The sequence below is a fragment of the Melanerpes formicivorus genome, unplaced genomic scaffold (assembly GCF_026170545.1).
Source record: "Melanerpes formicivorus ecotype bairdi unplaced genomic scaffold, bMelFor1.0.p_v2 SCAF_10, whole genome shotgun sequence".
Lineage (NCBI taxonomy): Eukaryota > Metazoa > Chordata > Aves > Piciformes > Picidae > Melanerpes > Melanerpes formicivorus.
Genome location: NW_027142362.1, coordinates 12,065,701 through 12,081,440, shown reverse-complemented (window position 1 = coordinate 12,081,440; position 15,740 = coordinate 12,065,701). Strand labels below are relative to the sequence as shown.

General features: G+C 44.2%; 1 protein-coding gene across 1 annotated transcript; it reads left to right on the top strand.

Moving 5' to 3' along the window:
- The first annotated feature begins 1,569 nt into the window (after positions 1–1,569).
- Positions 1,570–14,884, top strand: WHAMM (WASP homolog associated with actin, golgi membranes and microtubules). Its single transcript, XM_068143694.1, has 10 exons — positions 1,570–2,137; positions 4,809–4,982; positions 6,253–6,403; positions 6,928–7,097; positions 7,409–7,574; positions 8,501–8,688; positions 10,094–10,180; positions 10,265–10,360; positions 10,743–11,253; positions 13,982–14,884. The coding sequence occupies exons 1-10, from the start codon at positions 1,604–1,606 to the stop codon at positions 14,266–14,268; spliced, it is 2,364 nt and encodes a 787-aa protein (XP_067999795.1). The 5' UTR covers positions 1,570–1,603; the 3' UTR covers positions 14,269–14,884.
- Positions 14,885–15,740: the final 856 nt, after the last annotated feature.

Below are 15,740 nucleotides of genomic sequence, written 5' to 3'. Positions count from 1 at the left end.
CTCCTTTTCCAATTAAACTTGATGTAATTTCCTCACATTTCTAGTAGTTTGCTGTTTGGGTAAGGAATTACAAGTTAATTACCCATGTAGTTATGATCCTATTACTGCTGACAGTGCCTCTGTCATCTATGAGATCAGAGCCAAAATGTTTTCACACAAATGCTGCAGCCTTTGCTGGAATGTTAACATCTATGTTGTCAGACAGATTTTATTAACTTTTCATTTGAGAACTTATTTCTGCTGTTAAGCTACACTACCTTGAAGGCCTTAATTTATTGAAAAATTAGTAGTGTCAGTTTTGCTTCTAGAATATAACATTTTGTTTACTGTGAATTAAATTCAGCCTTGCATACAAGGCCTGAGTAAGAGATATATGTAAAACCCCTTTGCTCTCTGGTCCCTTCAGATATCTGTAAGGAGATATTTAGGTGGTGTAGTAAGTAGAGCAACCCTAGGAATGAGCTTGATGTAAGGACAAGCACTATTTGCCTGCAAGATAGTTTGGAGTCATGGCCTCTGGGCACATGGCACGATGGGTGCTGGGGTCTCAGGCCACCCTCCACCCCCAGTGCTTGAATGCTTAAAAAAATAGCAGAATGGTTTGGGTTAGAAGGGACCTTAAGGATAATCTAGTTCTAACTCTCTGCCATGGGGAGGGACACCTCCAGTTGCTCAAGGCCCCATCCAACCTGACTTTGAACACTTCAAGCCTTGGAGCCTCCACAACTTCTCTGGGCAACCTTTTCCAGTGCCTCACCACCCACTTGGAAATAATTTCTTCTTAATATCTAATCTAAATTGAGCTTCTTTCACTTTGAAGCCATCACCCCCTCCTCATCCTTGTAAAAAGTCCCTCCCTAGCTGTCCTGTAGGCCCCACAGGATATGATGTTTAGCTGCCAAGCTCCAGCTGGATAGCCAAGACCAGGTTTGGCAGGCCCACACTAAGACAGAATAGGCTGCTCATTCGGGGCCAGGAACAGGAGATAGAGAAGAGCTTGAGAATGCCTGTCATCCCTTGGCAAGGGGTTTGGAAGCATGACTGCAGCACTGCTTCTCCTCAGTTTGCCATGGCACCGTATCTGACAGTGGCACCTATCTCCGTTTTAAAGCATGGGGACGGAGCACGGCGTTTCGGCTGGCTTCGGAGAAGGGAACAACTTGTGCAGGTTCGCCGGGAATGACGGCTGGGAGGAAAGCTGCTCACACGGCTGCTGTCCCTCAGCCAGCGGCCAAGTTTGTCAGCAGCTCAGACCCAGGGCGCGCAGGCTAAGGCTGGCTGCCTCCTACGGTGCGGTAAGCCCTGAGATATGTGTGCCTTGGGCGCCCTGCCCACCTTTCTTCACAGAAACATGTCACACAAATAACCTTTTTTGGCACACTCGGGGCTTCGACGCCCGCACGGCGCACCCGACACCGACCTCCCTTTACACTTCACTTTATTTTCCGGCTGGCTGAGGGCCGCTCGCCACACCCGCGCCCGCCCCCGGGCGACGCCCGCCAATGGGTGCGCGCGCTGCCGGTGACGCGCACGCTGCGCGCGGCGCCCTTAAGGCGGGCAGGTTTCTGTTTCGCTCCCCGGGCCCAGCTCGGCCGCCGCCGCCATGGAGCCGCAGCCGGACAGCTTGGAGGGGTGGGTGGCCGTGCGCGACACCGCTTTTGCCGAGCCTCAGCCGCCGCGGCTGCGCTTCCTCGTGGCCTGGAATGGCGTCGAGGGCGCCTTCGCCGTGACCTGCCACGGCCGGGCGGAGGCGGCGGCGCAGGCCCCGCAGAGTTGGGCTGGCCTGTTCTCGGAGCCGGCCCTGCGCGGCGTCCACCGTCAGCTGGCGGCTATCTGTCCGCGCCTGGAGCCCGCCTTCCCCGCTCTGCCGCCTACGCTACCCGGCGCGGCCGGCGGGCTCTGGGCCGTGCTCTTCCCCGGCGGCGCCGCGCCAGGCGAGGCCGAGATGCAGAAGGTGTGCCGGGAGCTGGAGCTGTACCTCGGCTGGGCCCTAGAGCTCTGCGGCGGCCGTGTGTTGCTGGATGCCCTCTTCGCCGACGACCGCCGCCACGACGACGAGTACTTCGAGAGTCTCCACGAGCTCCGCGGGAGGGCCTTGCGGGGCCACCTGACCCGGGCCAAGGAGGCCCTGCGGCGGGTACGGGCCCCGGGGCCGGGCGGGGGGGGTGAAGGGTCCGCCCCGTAGCGCCAGTGAGGCCTGAAGGGGGTCGGTGACCTGACCCCCTCCGCTGAAGGGGCCAGCAGGTGCCACAGGCCTGGCCAAGGCCTGCTCAAGGCCTGCTCACCTGAGGGAATGCAGCGGCCTGAGACTGCCCTTGTGGGATCGGGCTGCTGCAGGGCCAGCTCCCGCTCTCCCTGCAGGTAGAAGGATGTTTCCCTTGGTGTAGGACCACCCTCCCTGCAGCACAGCTCATAGGTGTTCCTGTCTGAGCCTCAGCATTAGCACCTCTTACTCAGTGGGTGTTGTGTGTGTGAGACTTCAGCCTCAGCTGCAAGAGCTTCAGTCATTCAAGTCAGACTCACGGTTGGGTGATGTGAGCTGGGAGGACCAAGTCACTAATATTTTGCTCATATTATTAACCCGTGTTCAGATTAGTGCTTACACAAACACTTTTTTTGTTGTCTAGAAATCAGTTTTCTCAAATACTGAGTGTCATCAGTCTTCTAAGTGTGGAATAAGAGCTCTAGGTAGGCAGTTAGTGTAAGACAGTGGGATGCATACTTAAGCAGCAAGCAAGTATTCCTACAAAAACACATTGCTAAAAATATCCAGCAGCGTTGTGCAATGGGTGAAACAGTAACTGAAGGGGAGAGTACAATCATGCTCTGATGTTCTAACCTCCATGTGAAGGTCTTGGTCTGCCTTATTGCAGTAATGTCTTTAACTGGGGGATTCTGAGTCAAATTTTTTATTGAAACCAATCTTAGCCATGCACCTATGCTACATGGGTGTGCTGTAGTCAGAGAAATGTTTGGGGTTTTTAAGTGTCAAATTGTGGCCTGATGATTATATGAACTAATGATGAGGTTTGCCCTTTATCTAGTACTGGTTTCTCCTTGATGTAGGTATATAGCTGGATTATTTCCTCACACCCCCACCCTCTGTTGTAGTAAGCATTAAAGGATGATATTTAGTAACATGGCTGCAATTAAGACAGCATGTTAAAGCAAGGGTGACAGATACTTCAAGCTCACCAATGTTTTGCTGCTATAGTTGTGCAATATCTTCAGTCTATTTCCTGGCAGAGAGTTGAAAAGTAATTTATGAAAATGATTGTGCTTTGGAGGAAAGCTAAGGCAATTGTCTTTAGCCTTCTGTTTCCTCCTTCAGTATTTAACAGCTGTAGCAGCATTACTGTTTCAAAAAGACTTAAACACAACTTTAGCTTACATGAACTTCATGTACAGTGTGTATACAAAAGCAGTGGTTTCTGTAACTGACTACAGCAGTTCACAGCCCAGTTAAAAGTACAGTCTAGCCATCAAGCTCTTTTGCAAGCAGCACAGACACGTACAGATGTGGCAGTCTGGGGCTTTGGTGTTTAGTATAACACCAGTTACACTGCTATTTTCAACTATATTTTAGATATGACTAAACATGGAATGGCATTTTGCATTTGTATTTGCAGGCCTAAGAGGGACATAAATTCATTATATTGCATTCTAGACCAAGTTAAGCAAGATTCACAAAATAAATCCTGCCTCTTCTGACACTAAATGAGCCTTAGGTGTCAGACCATCCTTATTCCTTTTTTTACATCTGTGTCCTTCTCAAATACTTCAACCTCTGGGCCAGGAAGTTGATTCTGAAGACTGCAGAAGATACCAAGTACAAGATGGAGGACAGTAGTATTGTGTAAACACACCTTTTTTTTTTTTCCTTTGGTATGTGTTCAAACACAGGAGAAAAGAAACCAAACCCAAAGCAATACTGTTGCAACAACCAGGACAGTCTGTTGGGCTAATGGCAAACCAAAATTCTGTGGAGATATTATTGTGTAAAAACAAGGATTTTACTTTAAAACAGACAAAATGTTGCCCCCCAAGCCCCCTGAACCTGTCGAAAAATCCCTGGAACCCTAAATTCTCGTAATGAATCATGAGTTCACTTAATTCTGCTAATGTATCCCCTCTGCTCAGTATAAACATCTGCCAGGAGCTGCATGACCCTCACTGCTTGCTTTGAGTATGGGAACCAGAAAGTGAACTATTGTGCTTTTCTTTTGGCTTCAATAAAGGGGGGGAAAACCCACTTAAACTGCTACAGGTGTGTCCTAGGACTGTCTGAAATGTCTGGGAAAACCTGAGGGATCTCAGGACTTCTGGGATTATTGCATTTCAGATGCTTTTGTCCCTGTCCTGCCTCTGCCAGGCCCCCGGGGAGGATAGGTGGAAAATTCTGTATTAGCAGGCATTTAGTTATTGTGGAAGCAAGGCAAGAGGTGGTTTAAGAGTACCTTACTTGTCTTTCCAGTACACAGGCTTCCTCAGTTTCCCCTTTGTGTTTGAAAAAGCAACAACCAAGTCATCTGTGCACAGCTATTAGAATTTCTGTGGTGCAAGCCCTAGGGGTGATATTCCTTGCAGTTTCTCAGTGCAGTAATGCAGCAATTAGTGCCTTTACAGTGTGGTATTAACACTATATCCAGCTAGGGCTGGCTGCCGAAGGCCTGGTGTACACCTCCCGTGCTGGGGGAAGTTGTGCCTGCTCCTCGAGTGACAAATGGCAGGTCCTTTCCACCAAAGCTTGGCAGCAGTCTGTACACAATGCAAAGCGGCGAAGTCTGATTAACCTTTTATCCCACTAGGTTCTTCAGGAGCATAAAAATGCTGACACAATGGTGGCTTTGATGAAGGTTTATGAAGAAGAAGACAAAGCTTATCAGGACTTGGTCACCATGGCAACACAATTCTACCAGTATTTACTGCAGCCTTTCAGAGACATGCGAGAGCTGGCGACATTGTACAAACTGGAAATCCTGGTAGGTCTGCCTTTACAAAATGAAAGACCAGGTTATATGGTAGGGCATCAGCTGCCCTTGGAGTAATTTGGCCTCAAGTCATTCAAAATTCTCTGCTTCTGTATGTACTTTTTTTTTCTCCCACTGCCAAGCCACCAAAGGTGACTGAGAAAGTCACTTAGGGCAGAACGATTCTCAGAGGATCTGAAGTGTTGGCTTGAATAGAACTGTGGGCTGTCTTCCCATCAGTGTCCCTCTTCCCTGTGTTTTGAGGAACTCAGGAAAATATCCCCAAGGTCTGCCTCTGAGGTTTACTCTCTGGTAGCCTGAATTTACACAGATCAAGTAGCATTTGTTGCACTGCCTTCAGTGGTGTTGTTTTGTGATGTTGGAAATGCCATCTCCCAGCAATGCTGATGCATCAGATCACTCAGTTGTGGTGGTAGAACAGAAGGATGAGGAGTTCTTGCCACATGAAGCTATTTTTTATCACTGCACCAACGTGCTACAGGTGCAGATTAAAACATGTCAATTGTCACTGCATTTATTTAAGTGTATCTTAAAACTGGAAGCACATATTGAAAGTTACAAGGACAGCCCTCTACTATTGTGATTTTTCTGTACTCTGTTAAAGTGATCCTTTAATGTTCTCAAAAAGAGCAGAACAGTTTTAGGTGTAGACCAAAGGTTTTGAATACTGAAGGTCTAAATCCGTGAAGATAAAATATCCGGTATATTGTACTGAAAATTGAAGTGCAAACTGGAATGGATGAGGGTTTGTTTTGTATGGAAAAAAAAGCTCTAAGGGATATTTAGGCTCCTTTGAAATCTAACTCTTTAAAAGAATATTTGAATCCTAATCTTATACCCATGTTTCTTACCTTTCTTATCTGTATGCCTGATCCTGTGTGAGAGAACTGCCAAACTGGAGAACCTGACAGCGCAATGTGCTGTCAACACATGGGGAAAATAGAAGGGAACATTGTGCGTAGAAGAGTGGTTTTGAGTTACTTTTAGTAACAGCTAAAAAACACTTGTGTTGGACATGATTCTTAAGATGATATTTTAAAAACGTTAAGAAATGAATTAATCTGAAGTTAAGTGTGAAGTCATGATTGGGGAATGAATGTTCTCAGCCTAGAGAATGAGAAGAGGCAATACACAGGCATGACTAGTGGTTCACTTTGTGACAGATGAAGAGAAGGTCATGTTTGCCACTGTTTGCTGTCTGCTAAAGACAGCATTATACAGGCTGCACTACTGTGTAACTGAGAATTTTGTCTTCTTGCAGAAGTCTTTGCAATATGATAATTTGGGTCCTAAGAGAGTAGCAGCTTTGCAGAAAGATGCTGAAGAATGGACTAAGCGAGCTGACAGTGCTGTGTGCTCCATTCAGGATATTACTGTTAACTACTTCAAGGAAACTGTAAAGGCTGTGGCAGGTAATCAGTGATTTAGACAAAATGCTCTGTAAGTACTTAAGGGACTGAGAGCTCTTCTTATCACCTTTGCTGGTCTCTGCAGACCCTGAGGTTACAATGAGTGTCTATCTTAAGAAAGAAGTATTTTATTCACTTGAAATTTTCACTTGAAATATTTTAACCAATTTGGCTTACAACTTGCATTTGGCTTGCAGACATTATCGAGGCCTGAGACTTATGGCTGCAAACCTCTGAACAAAAGCCATGCATGCTTTTAATGCTTGATAAGCAGGCCTCAAGGATTTCTGCACGTTAACCAAGTAGATGGCTGTGTAACTGCTGAGGCACATTTCCATGGTACAGTGAAGTATTTTGCTTCATTTATACACAGTAATAAATTTCACCTTTTTTGTCATGTAATTCCAGAAGAAGCTTCAGAAATTTAGTAGCATCAGCATTTTTAGTACTAAGGCTACAGCAGAAGCATACAAGGGCTATTAGTACACTGCATTTTTCATATCTTACTGTGGTGTTTTAATCTACAGCAATGCACAAACAGATGGAACAAGATCAAGAGAGGTTTGGTAGAACCACTTGGGCATCAGCTTTGCCACGAGTAGAAAACCTGAAATGTATGTTGGCTAAAGAAACCCTTCAGCATCTGAGGGCAAGAGAGTTGTGCCTGAAACAGAGGAGAGCTGTCATTCAGAAAAATGTAAGACTTTGCAAAGCCTCCTTTTCTGTCACTGTTTTCTGAAGGGCTGATCGAAACCTGCCAAAGGGGTCATGGCATTGGTCTTCTAAAAATCTTTGTTTCTGAAACAGCTTAGGTTCTCAGCATGATTTTAAGTTGTGGAAAACTGTCTGTCTCCAGATTTTTTAAATTGCCTCTGCAGTTATGGAGACACTTAGCAAAGGTGCTTTTACATAAGTTCAGGTGTCATGTTAACATTTCTAATATTAACCTTTGAAATGTGTGCATATTTTGTAATTCATGTCTTTTATTTTCTTCTTGTGGCTATACAGATGGAGAGTCTCAGTGAGCAAGAGGAGAACTTAACTGTAGTGGAGGAGCTGGAAATACAGTATTATGAAACACAGCTGGAATTATATAATGTACAGCTTGAAGTATTGAAACATGAAGAGATGCTGCTTATTGTACAGTTGGACACTTTAAGGAGGCAGATTAAAGGTGAGAGTTAAAATAATATTTAGGCACATATTCAAAGCACAAGAGTGATACAGCCTGCTCTGCTTTCACAGGATGATTAGCACTGCGTAGGTCTGCAACAGTAGAAAGCATCATTGGAAAACACTGATACTGTGGCACCATCTGATATTTTGTCTTCTGACTAATTAGACACTACTTTGATAGTACATTTTTCTTTCTTAAAGAAAGAAAAAAGCTGATCCTGACAGCAGCTATGGTACTTGCATGCACTGGCTTAGCATATGGAATAAATTACATTGAAATTACTTAACTGCTTGCATAGTTAGGGGATCTAGCCATAGAAACTGTAGATATCGTGTGCCCTGTTGAAACGAGTCTTAAAGTTCCTCAGAAGTGTGTTGTCATTTACAAAATACATCCTGCAGTGACAAAAGGCAGTGATTGTAGCTAGATGCTACGTGAGTACTGTTGTATTCCTGTTTAAGTATCTCTTGGTAACATACTTAGGACCAAGCTAGGCACCAGTCTTGTGTTTGTGCTTGTGAATTCTCTGTTAGCATGTACATTGTGCAGTAAACATTGCTTCTGCTTGTTGCATAATTAAAACCTTGTACATAGTAAAGTAAGTCACCCAGTGTTGATCAGAACAGTCTTCAAATTTCCAGGAGGTAGTTCCTGAAGGTAGGAGTTAAAGCACAGAGAGACATTTGAAAGAGGAAGCTAAGTAACAACAAATGCTAACAGCATAGATCCGGTCGTGCAGAGCACCCCTGTGAGTAACATGACGTGCTTGCGTAAGACTTTGAAGGACCAAGCTTGGCTCCAGAGCCTTGCACTTTCTAATAACTAACACACTGCCTTCAATGGCCTTTAGAATGTCGTTCTTTAAATGTTTAAATAACTGTGGCAATTTTTAGGTTTTTAAAAAATGCCAAATGCCTTTTTAGAGAAACAGGATGAAGTTGTTTACTATGATACATGTGAAAATCCTGAGGAGCTCAAGGTAATGGAACAGACAATGGGACAACATTACGCTAACTTGTCAGAAATGACGGTGCTGAGGCAGAAGACTAAGCAGTTGGAGACAAAGCGTGGGACTGTCTGTGCGAGGAGAGCCTACCTCAGGAACAAAAAAGTAAATGCAGTCCTGGAGATGTGCATTTTCTTTAGCTGATGCCTTGACTCACGAGGGGTGGACAGGAAACAGCTAGGGAAGCTTTGGGTGGAGTCACGATGCCAACAACTCTGGAAAGAGGGGCAATGTGATTTTTAGCCAGCTTTATACTCCATTGTGTAGTGCAGGTGCCTCTTTAGCAAAAAACTTACATGGGTGATCCTGGAAGTGTTCCCCTATCAGGTAGACCTTACCAGAGCCTTGCTGTGGCCAGCTGGAGCTTTGCCCTGGCATTCTTTTACAAAGAGCTGCAGTACCCGAGGAAACCAGGCCTACCATGAAGGAAGCCACAGTGACAGAAAATCCACAGTGGTACTTTACCTTTGAATGAGAGGGAGGGGAAAACTTAGCTGCTGCAATTCTTTCTCCAGCCTCTGGGTGCTGTGCAAAGGGCAGTTTTCCCCTTTGTTTCCCATTCAGAGCAGAACATTAGCGAGACACAAGTGAAGTCACAGCTGACTCATGAACCTTCGCAGTGAGCTGAGCTTACCTTACACCTGTACAGTCCTGCTGGAGTAGAAAGCAGAATTTAAGCTCCAGTCTGTCTAGCCTTTTAACCCCTCATTAGCCTGAACAAGATGGGAATGACATTGAAAATGTTTTGTGAGCCTTCATTGTCTCTTGCTTGCATCTGCTTCCTCAGACACTTCCTTTGCTTCTGTTTTCATTCAGTTAATTGCTGTCTATTGGTTACATAACAGTAAAGCCAAGCACAGATGATTTGCAAATGCTCACCCAGCCATGTGGGTAACCCCCTCTGCACAGTGACAAACAGCGACTCCCAGAGAAAGCACTGAAGCCTGCAGCTTCTCTGCAGCACTTTGTCACTAACAGAAGGTACCCCTGTTAAGTGTTCATTGTGCTTCCCACCCTGTGCTTCCCAAGCTTTTGTACTTGGGAGCTATAGCAAATAAGGGACAGGGGGAAAGCAGCCTTGCACTTTGGTAAGGCCATGCTAGCTTCCCTCTTTTCTGCCTCATGTCTTTCCATCCCATCCCTCCAGCTGGTACCTGGGTGAAATTTCTTCAGAGCTTATTTCTGCCTTTTTTTTTTTTTTTCCTTTTTTAACCTAAGTATAAAAAAAGGATCAGCTCAGATCTGGGTATATTTCTTCTACGTCATGAACCATCCTATCACTGATTAGGAGAACAAAAGGTCCCATGGAATTAAGCCATGAAGGAGTCCCACAGACTTTGCCTTCAAGGTCTCACATCTGCCACTAGTTGAGCTTAGCCATCCCATTTGGCACAGCAGAGCATTCAGCCTTGGTTGCTCTTTAGTGGATTGTACATGGGCATTAATGGCACAGATGATGCACAGTAGTTGTGAACTAATCAGGGTTGCATGAATTTTGCTGTTCTACCAGGATCAATGTGAAGCAAGCCATCGGCAGAGACTGCAGCAGGCAGAAGAGAGCAAAAAACGCTTCCAGCAACATCACAGCATACAGATAGTGAGTACTGAATAGCAACCTTGGAAAATCTGGCAGCTGCTTGTTTTCACACACTGAGACTCACTTACTTGTGTCTTAATGCAGAAGAGAGACAAGAAAAAAGAGGAAGAGAAAAAGAAAAAGGCTTGGATAAGCCAGGAACGTCAGAAAACGCTGGAGAGGCTCAAAACTTTCAGGGAGGCAAGTACTGTGAACTGTAGCAGTCCTTAGTAGTGTCAAAGCACAGTGTCAGAAAGTAGCCATCACTCACATGTGAGCACAGTCCAAATCAGAGACAACCATTTGGATAGCCTAAAATAGGATTGTGTGTAATGAGTAAAGAGAATTAAATCCATTAAGAGTGTGTTTTCCAGGTGTAGAACCTGCTGGCAAAGAATGAAAGTGAGGAAATGGCTTTGACAGAAATACTTTTATATAAATTCAAATCTGTTCAGGGTTGAATTTTCTGCTTGAATAGGTGAGGGGGGACAAGTCTATGTTCTGTGGCTTTTTGTTTCTTTGGGGTTGATGTTTGGCCAGTCCAATGGAGATGTGACCTCCTGCCTTACAATCTGTTTTTCAGAAATGTCCAGCTCATGTCGTTCTGAAAACATCTTGTCCCCAGCCTCTCAGTCCCAAGTTGCCACGAAGCATCACCCATCAGCCTGCAGTACAGTCCCCTCCACCTTTGTCGAGTGCAAGGGCAGCTCCAGAGCAGCCAAAGAGCCTGCTGTTGGTAGAAGGTGAAGAATCAAAAGCTCCTCATCAGAATACCACAGCAGATGCTCCCCATCAGAATAACACAGCAGATAGCTCTGTGCAGACAGAGCAACAGAAGCACAGCGAGGGATTGATGGTCTCGCCATCCTCACCAGCACCACCACTTCTTCCACCACCACCACCTCCTCCTCCTCCTCCTCCTCCTCTTCTGTCTTTACCTCCTCCTCCCCCACCTCCCCTTTTACCTCCCCAGTTAAAGACACCATCAGTGACAGAGGATAAGCCGCTTCTCCATAGCTGCAGTAGCCCCAGGGAAAGCCCTGCACTGCAGAAACAAGACAACTCATCCAGGAGCTCTCTAAACAACTACATGGGTAAGAAGGCTCACCTTGACTGGTGCTTTTTTTATTCCTTTCCTTTCTGTTCTATCTCCCTCTGCTTCTGGACAAGAATAGTGTGCAGTCTTGCTCAAGAGAACGAAGCTCTTGGAAAGTGTTGTCTAAGAAGCCACATACAGTAACACTGACCCTAACTCAGGTTGTTAAATGAGTAATAGCAATTTGTGTATCCCATTTGATATACTTCATGGGTCCTGATCCTCAGGCTGTGTCAGCTGGTGTTTTTGGGGAAGTGCTGTCAAATGGCATAGGTCAGTTTTTTCAGACATTTGAGCTTGAATATCTGCTGGAATCCCACAGTTTTAAGTACAGCCCTACAAGTTTAAACCATGCCTGATCACGACACGAGCAGTTCTGTAGAGATCTTTATTCAGGACTTGCATGTCTCATGACACTGAAAATTCCACTGCTGTAATAGGTAGGAAGGTGTCAGAAGAAATTCCAAGGAGAAGAGGTTTATTGATGTTGTTTTTTTTTCACGAGAGAAGCAATTTCCATCACTGGGTTTGTTCTTGCCACAATTTTGTGGTATTTTGAGGATTAATTACCTGTTCAGTGAAAAGACTACTGTGGGTAAATTTGTGGCTGTACTAAAGTTACATTTTAGTGTTTATGAGAGGTCTCAGCTGGATTACTTGCTTTTCTAAGGTATGCACAGCCTGTGTCCACTTACAGTTTCTAAATAAAGGTTTCTTAAGAATTCATGCAGAAATCAACCAGGATTTGGAAGGCAGATGGGTAGCTTTGGCATACTATCATTCCTAGGGCAAAAATTGTGCTCTGTTACACTTCTACTTTGTTAGCAAGATCACGCAGGTGTATTTGAAGTCTGAACTGAGCAATTGAAACAGTAGTTTGAATGAGAATAAAGCTCAGCAGTCTCCCAAGGCTGAACTGGTTGCATCCTGCTATCAGGCCTATTTTTATCTCTAAAGCAAGCAGATATTTTTACTATGTCAGTGAGATTGATCTAAGTTGGAAGGCAGCAATTTTTTATTGTCATTTTTCTCAGTGGAGCTTATGCTAGAATGAAGTATGTCTTTAAATGTGGGACATTCCTTTTCCTTTTCAGACTGCTCACAATACATCTAAGCAGACTTTGTATACTCTCAGTTAAGAGGCAAACCATAGGCAGCAGTACCAAGGAAAATTTGGCATTTTGAGTTCTTGCAAAGTGTGGGGAAGTACAAGCAGCTGAAGGGCTGAGATGCAGGCAAGTTGCCATGACAAATTGCTGTGATCCAGTGGATCAGTGTGCAGACTTCAGTCTGGGAGGTCTGGGGGATAACTGTACCACCGATGCTCTTGGAAAGCTTTCATTAGCAACAGGAGTTGTACACCATAGTCCAATTGCTCCTGTAATGGCCTTGCTAGTAGCTAGTACTGACTACCATTCACAGCCTAGCATCGATGTCCTTTCATTATTTATGGGTATGATAAAACCCTTATTTAATTGAAGAGGTCTAATAACTGTTTACATCTATTTCATGAAGAAAACCAGCCTGTTAATTGCTGTGATGGTAATTGATAAAATACTGCCACAGGGATTTACTGAAATGGGTCATAAACAGGTTGGGTTTAGTTACATACAGACTATTCACGTCTTTGTTACGTGAAAAGCCAAGGGAGGTTGGTATTCTGCTGTTGATAGTACTATCTGTAACATCTTAATGTGCTTTCCAAGGGGAATGTTCTTGCCAGTCTGAGTATCTTATACCAGGCTGCCTATTTGATTAATAGACTTAAGACTTTTGTACTTGCAGGCTTTATAAGACAAGCTGGTGGATCTTTGCTTGATCCTTTTCTGGCATCTCAGTCTCTGAAGTTACCACAGGATTTAGCAGAATGTTACATTTCAAGAGCTTGATGTTAATCACAACCTTATGTGCTCTGTGCGTGGCAAAAATACTTCTAGTTGTGAGGCACAGATGGTCTGGACCTATGGATGTAGGAGTCAACTGCTGTCCAGGGAAACTGCCTCCCTGTCCTCCAAACAGAAGCTAGCAGCAAAGAATCCAGCAGAAGGAATAAACCACAAATTACAGTGTGTATCAGGAGAACTAGTGGAAGCTCTCTGTGTGCTGTCCTTTATGATCTGAAGTTCTGAAGCGTACACCTGAGATTTAAATCACTTTGTAAAGTGGGAATTATTTTTTAAGTCCATCCAGAAAGGAGCTGCCTGCCAGTCTGCTTAGGGCCTGATCTGGCCCCCACTGACTTCAGTGGTGCAGTTTCAAGCCCTTCTACTCAAGCCCTTTCATTTTTCTCTTCGCTGAGCAAAAATGCAATTGACAGTCTCAGCAGGCACCAGAGCAAGCTAGGATGTTGGTGGATTGTCTCTAATAGAGAATACAAGAGAATTTTTTTGCTTCAGTGAAATGTTTTTGAAAGCCCATAAACTTGTAATGAAAAAGAAACATCCTCCTTTGTGTGTAATTTTTTCCTTAGAGCACAACCTTGCATAATGTTGAAGAGGTATTGGATTCTCAATTCAGGATATAAAAGCTTTAACTGCTTTTTAAAAGCAGTTTCAGAGCCTAATGTTGCAGAAGCTTGAAAGAATCTGTGCCAGAACAGACCATGCTTCTTCCTTGCTCTAGCAAAGATGAAAGGAAGAATCCTGAACACTTGGGTAGGGTTTTGCTACCTCTACGTGTGGTTGTTTTGTGCTTTCTTCTGGTAGTAATAAATTTATCTGTTGCAGGTTCCATGGATGAGGTTTTGGCTTCTCTAAAACGTGGTGAAGTTCATCTTGGCAAAGTGGAACAGCCAAATCCATATGCTTCTGCAAAAGACAACATCCTTGCTGCCATAAGGCAAGGAGTTAAGCTAAGGAAAGTGAATCGAGATACTGAGAAAGATGTCAGTAAAGGATCCACTAATGAGCTAGAGAGAAGCATTAAGGCAGCCATGCAGAGAATTAAGAAAGTGTCTGCTGATTCTGAAGAAGAAGAGAACAATGATCAGAATAATGGAGAATGGGACAGCTAACCCATTTAGAGTAACAGACTTACTGGCTGCAGTTGAATGCCTCTCATTTTGCACATTGTAGAAGACTCTTAAAATGAAAAAACGGTGTGATTGTGTTTGTTCTCACAATCCAAAATGTAAAGTGAAAGAACCCTGTTAATCTTATGTAGGAGCTACAAGTTCCTTTTTCTTTCTTTCTTTTTCTTTCTCTTTTTTTTCCTTTTTTGCATGAGAAGTCATACTCTTAAATTATGCTTTCATGAATTGGTATTTCTGGCTCAACCACGTAGTTTTCACGGCGTCTGAAGAGAACTGAAATGCCGAATTGAAACAGAGCATTTAGGTTGCTACTACACGGTAGGTAATGTTACCCCAACAAAGTTTAAGGAGTGGAAAACTACCTGAAAATCTATTTTGTCAGAAAAAAATAGAACTAAATCTGTGGTAGCCTAGAAAAGTCAGCGAAACCTGGCACCTGTCATTCCTACCGACCTCCATCATTCAGAAAATTCTTGGACGTTTTGCTTGTCTGATACAGCTCACTCTCAAGTTGGTGGATACTGCATTTGTCATGATGTTATAAAGTGCACTTATAAAGAGGTTTGACAATTTGCATCAAGTTTGAAATAAACACTAATGTAATAATTACTGAAAAGTTTTCTTTTTTATCTGGAAGTTTAAATACTTTTAAATGTGGAATGTTTTTCGTACATCTGCATTTACAGTGGAACTGTTGGCATGGAAGAAAGAGCTGGCTCTCCTATTTCCTGGGGTCTAGCCCTGTAGTACAGAGCTGCATTTCTCCACTGAAAACATCAATAGATGGCTATAGCTGCTCATGAATTTAAATTACCCAATAGCATTAGAAAGGGCAGGTATTTGTGTTGTGCCTGCGACCTGGCTACTTAAAAACATTGGCCACATTGAATTTAGAGACTTTCTAATTTGGGTACATAGTGACAAAAATGATTCAAAGTTTCTTTTGTAGTTTATACTGACCCTTCATAAAAATACACCCTGGCAAAAGGAGGAGTCAGTGTGCTGTCATTCTTAGGATGCTGCTGTGAAGTAAGCATTACCTGCAGTTTGTTTTGGCAGAAAGTGGCAGCCATTCAGCAATGGCACTCTCATAGGTAAATTCCCTTTACTTTCTCATTTATTAATTGTAATTTGGTGACAAACACCTACTGCTGTTTTGAAGTCAGAAAAAAACCAAAGCCACAACACACCTTTTTTGTCCCCCATATCAATCCAAATGGAGACGAAAGCAGCAGCACAGGTCAGTCCGTACTGGACACTTGCCACATGATGTCTGCAGGGGGGGCGGTGGCAGGCCTGCTGCCCGCACCATCCTCCCTACCTATCCCTGAGCTCAACCTGGGTTAAAAGGCAGTCTCTAACTGAGGACAAAATGTAGTCCTTTAGGAGAGGAGAACTCTTCCCTGAGGATACCCTGGGCAAAAAGGGTGCTCAGCCAGTGGGTGATGAGGGTG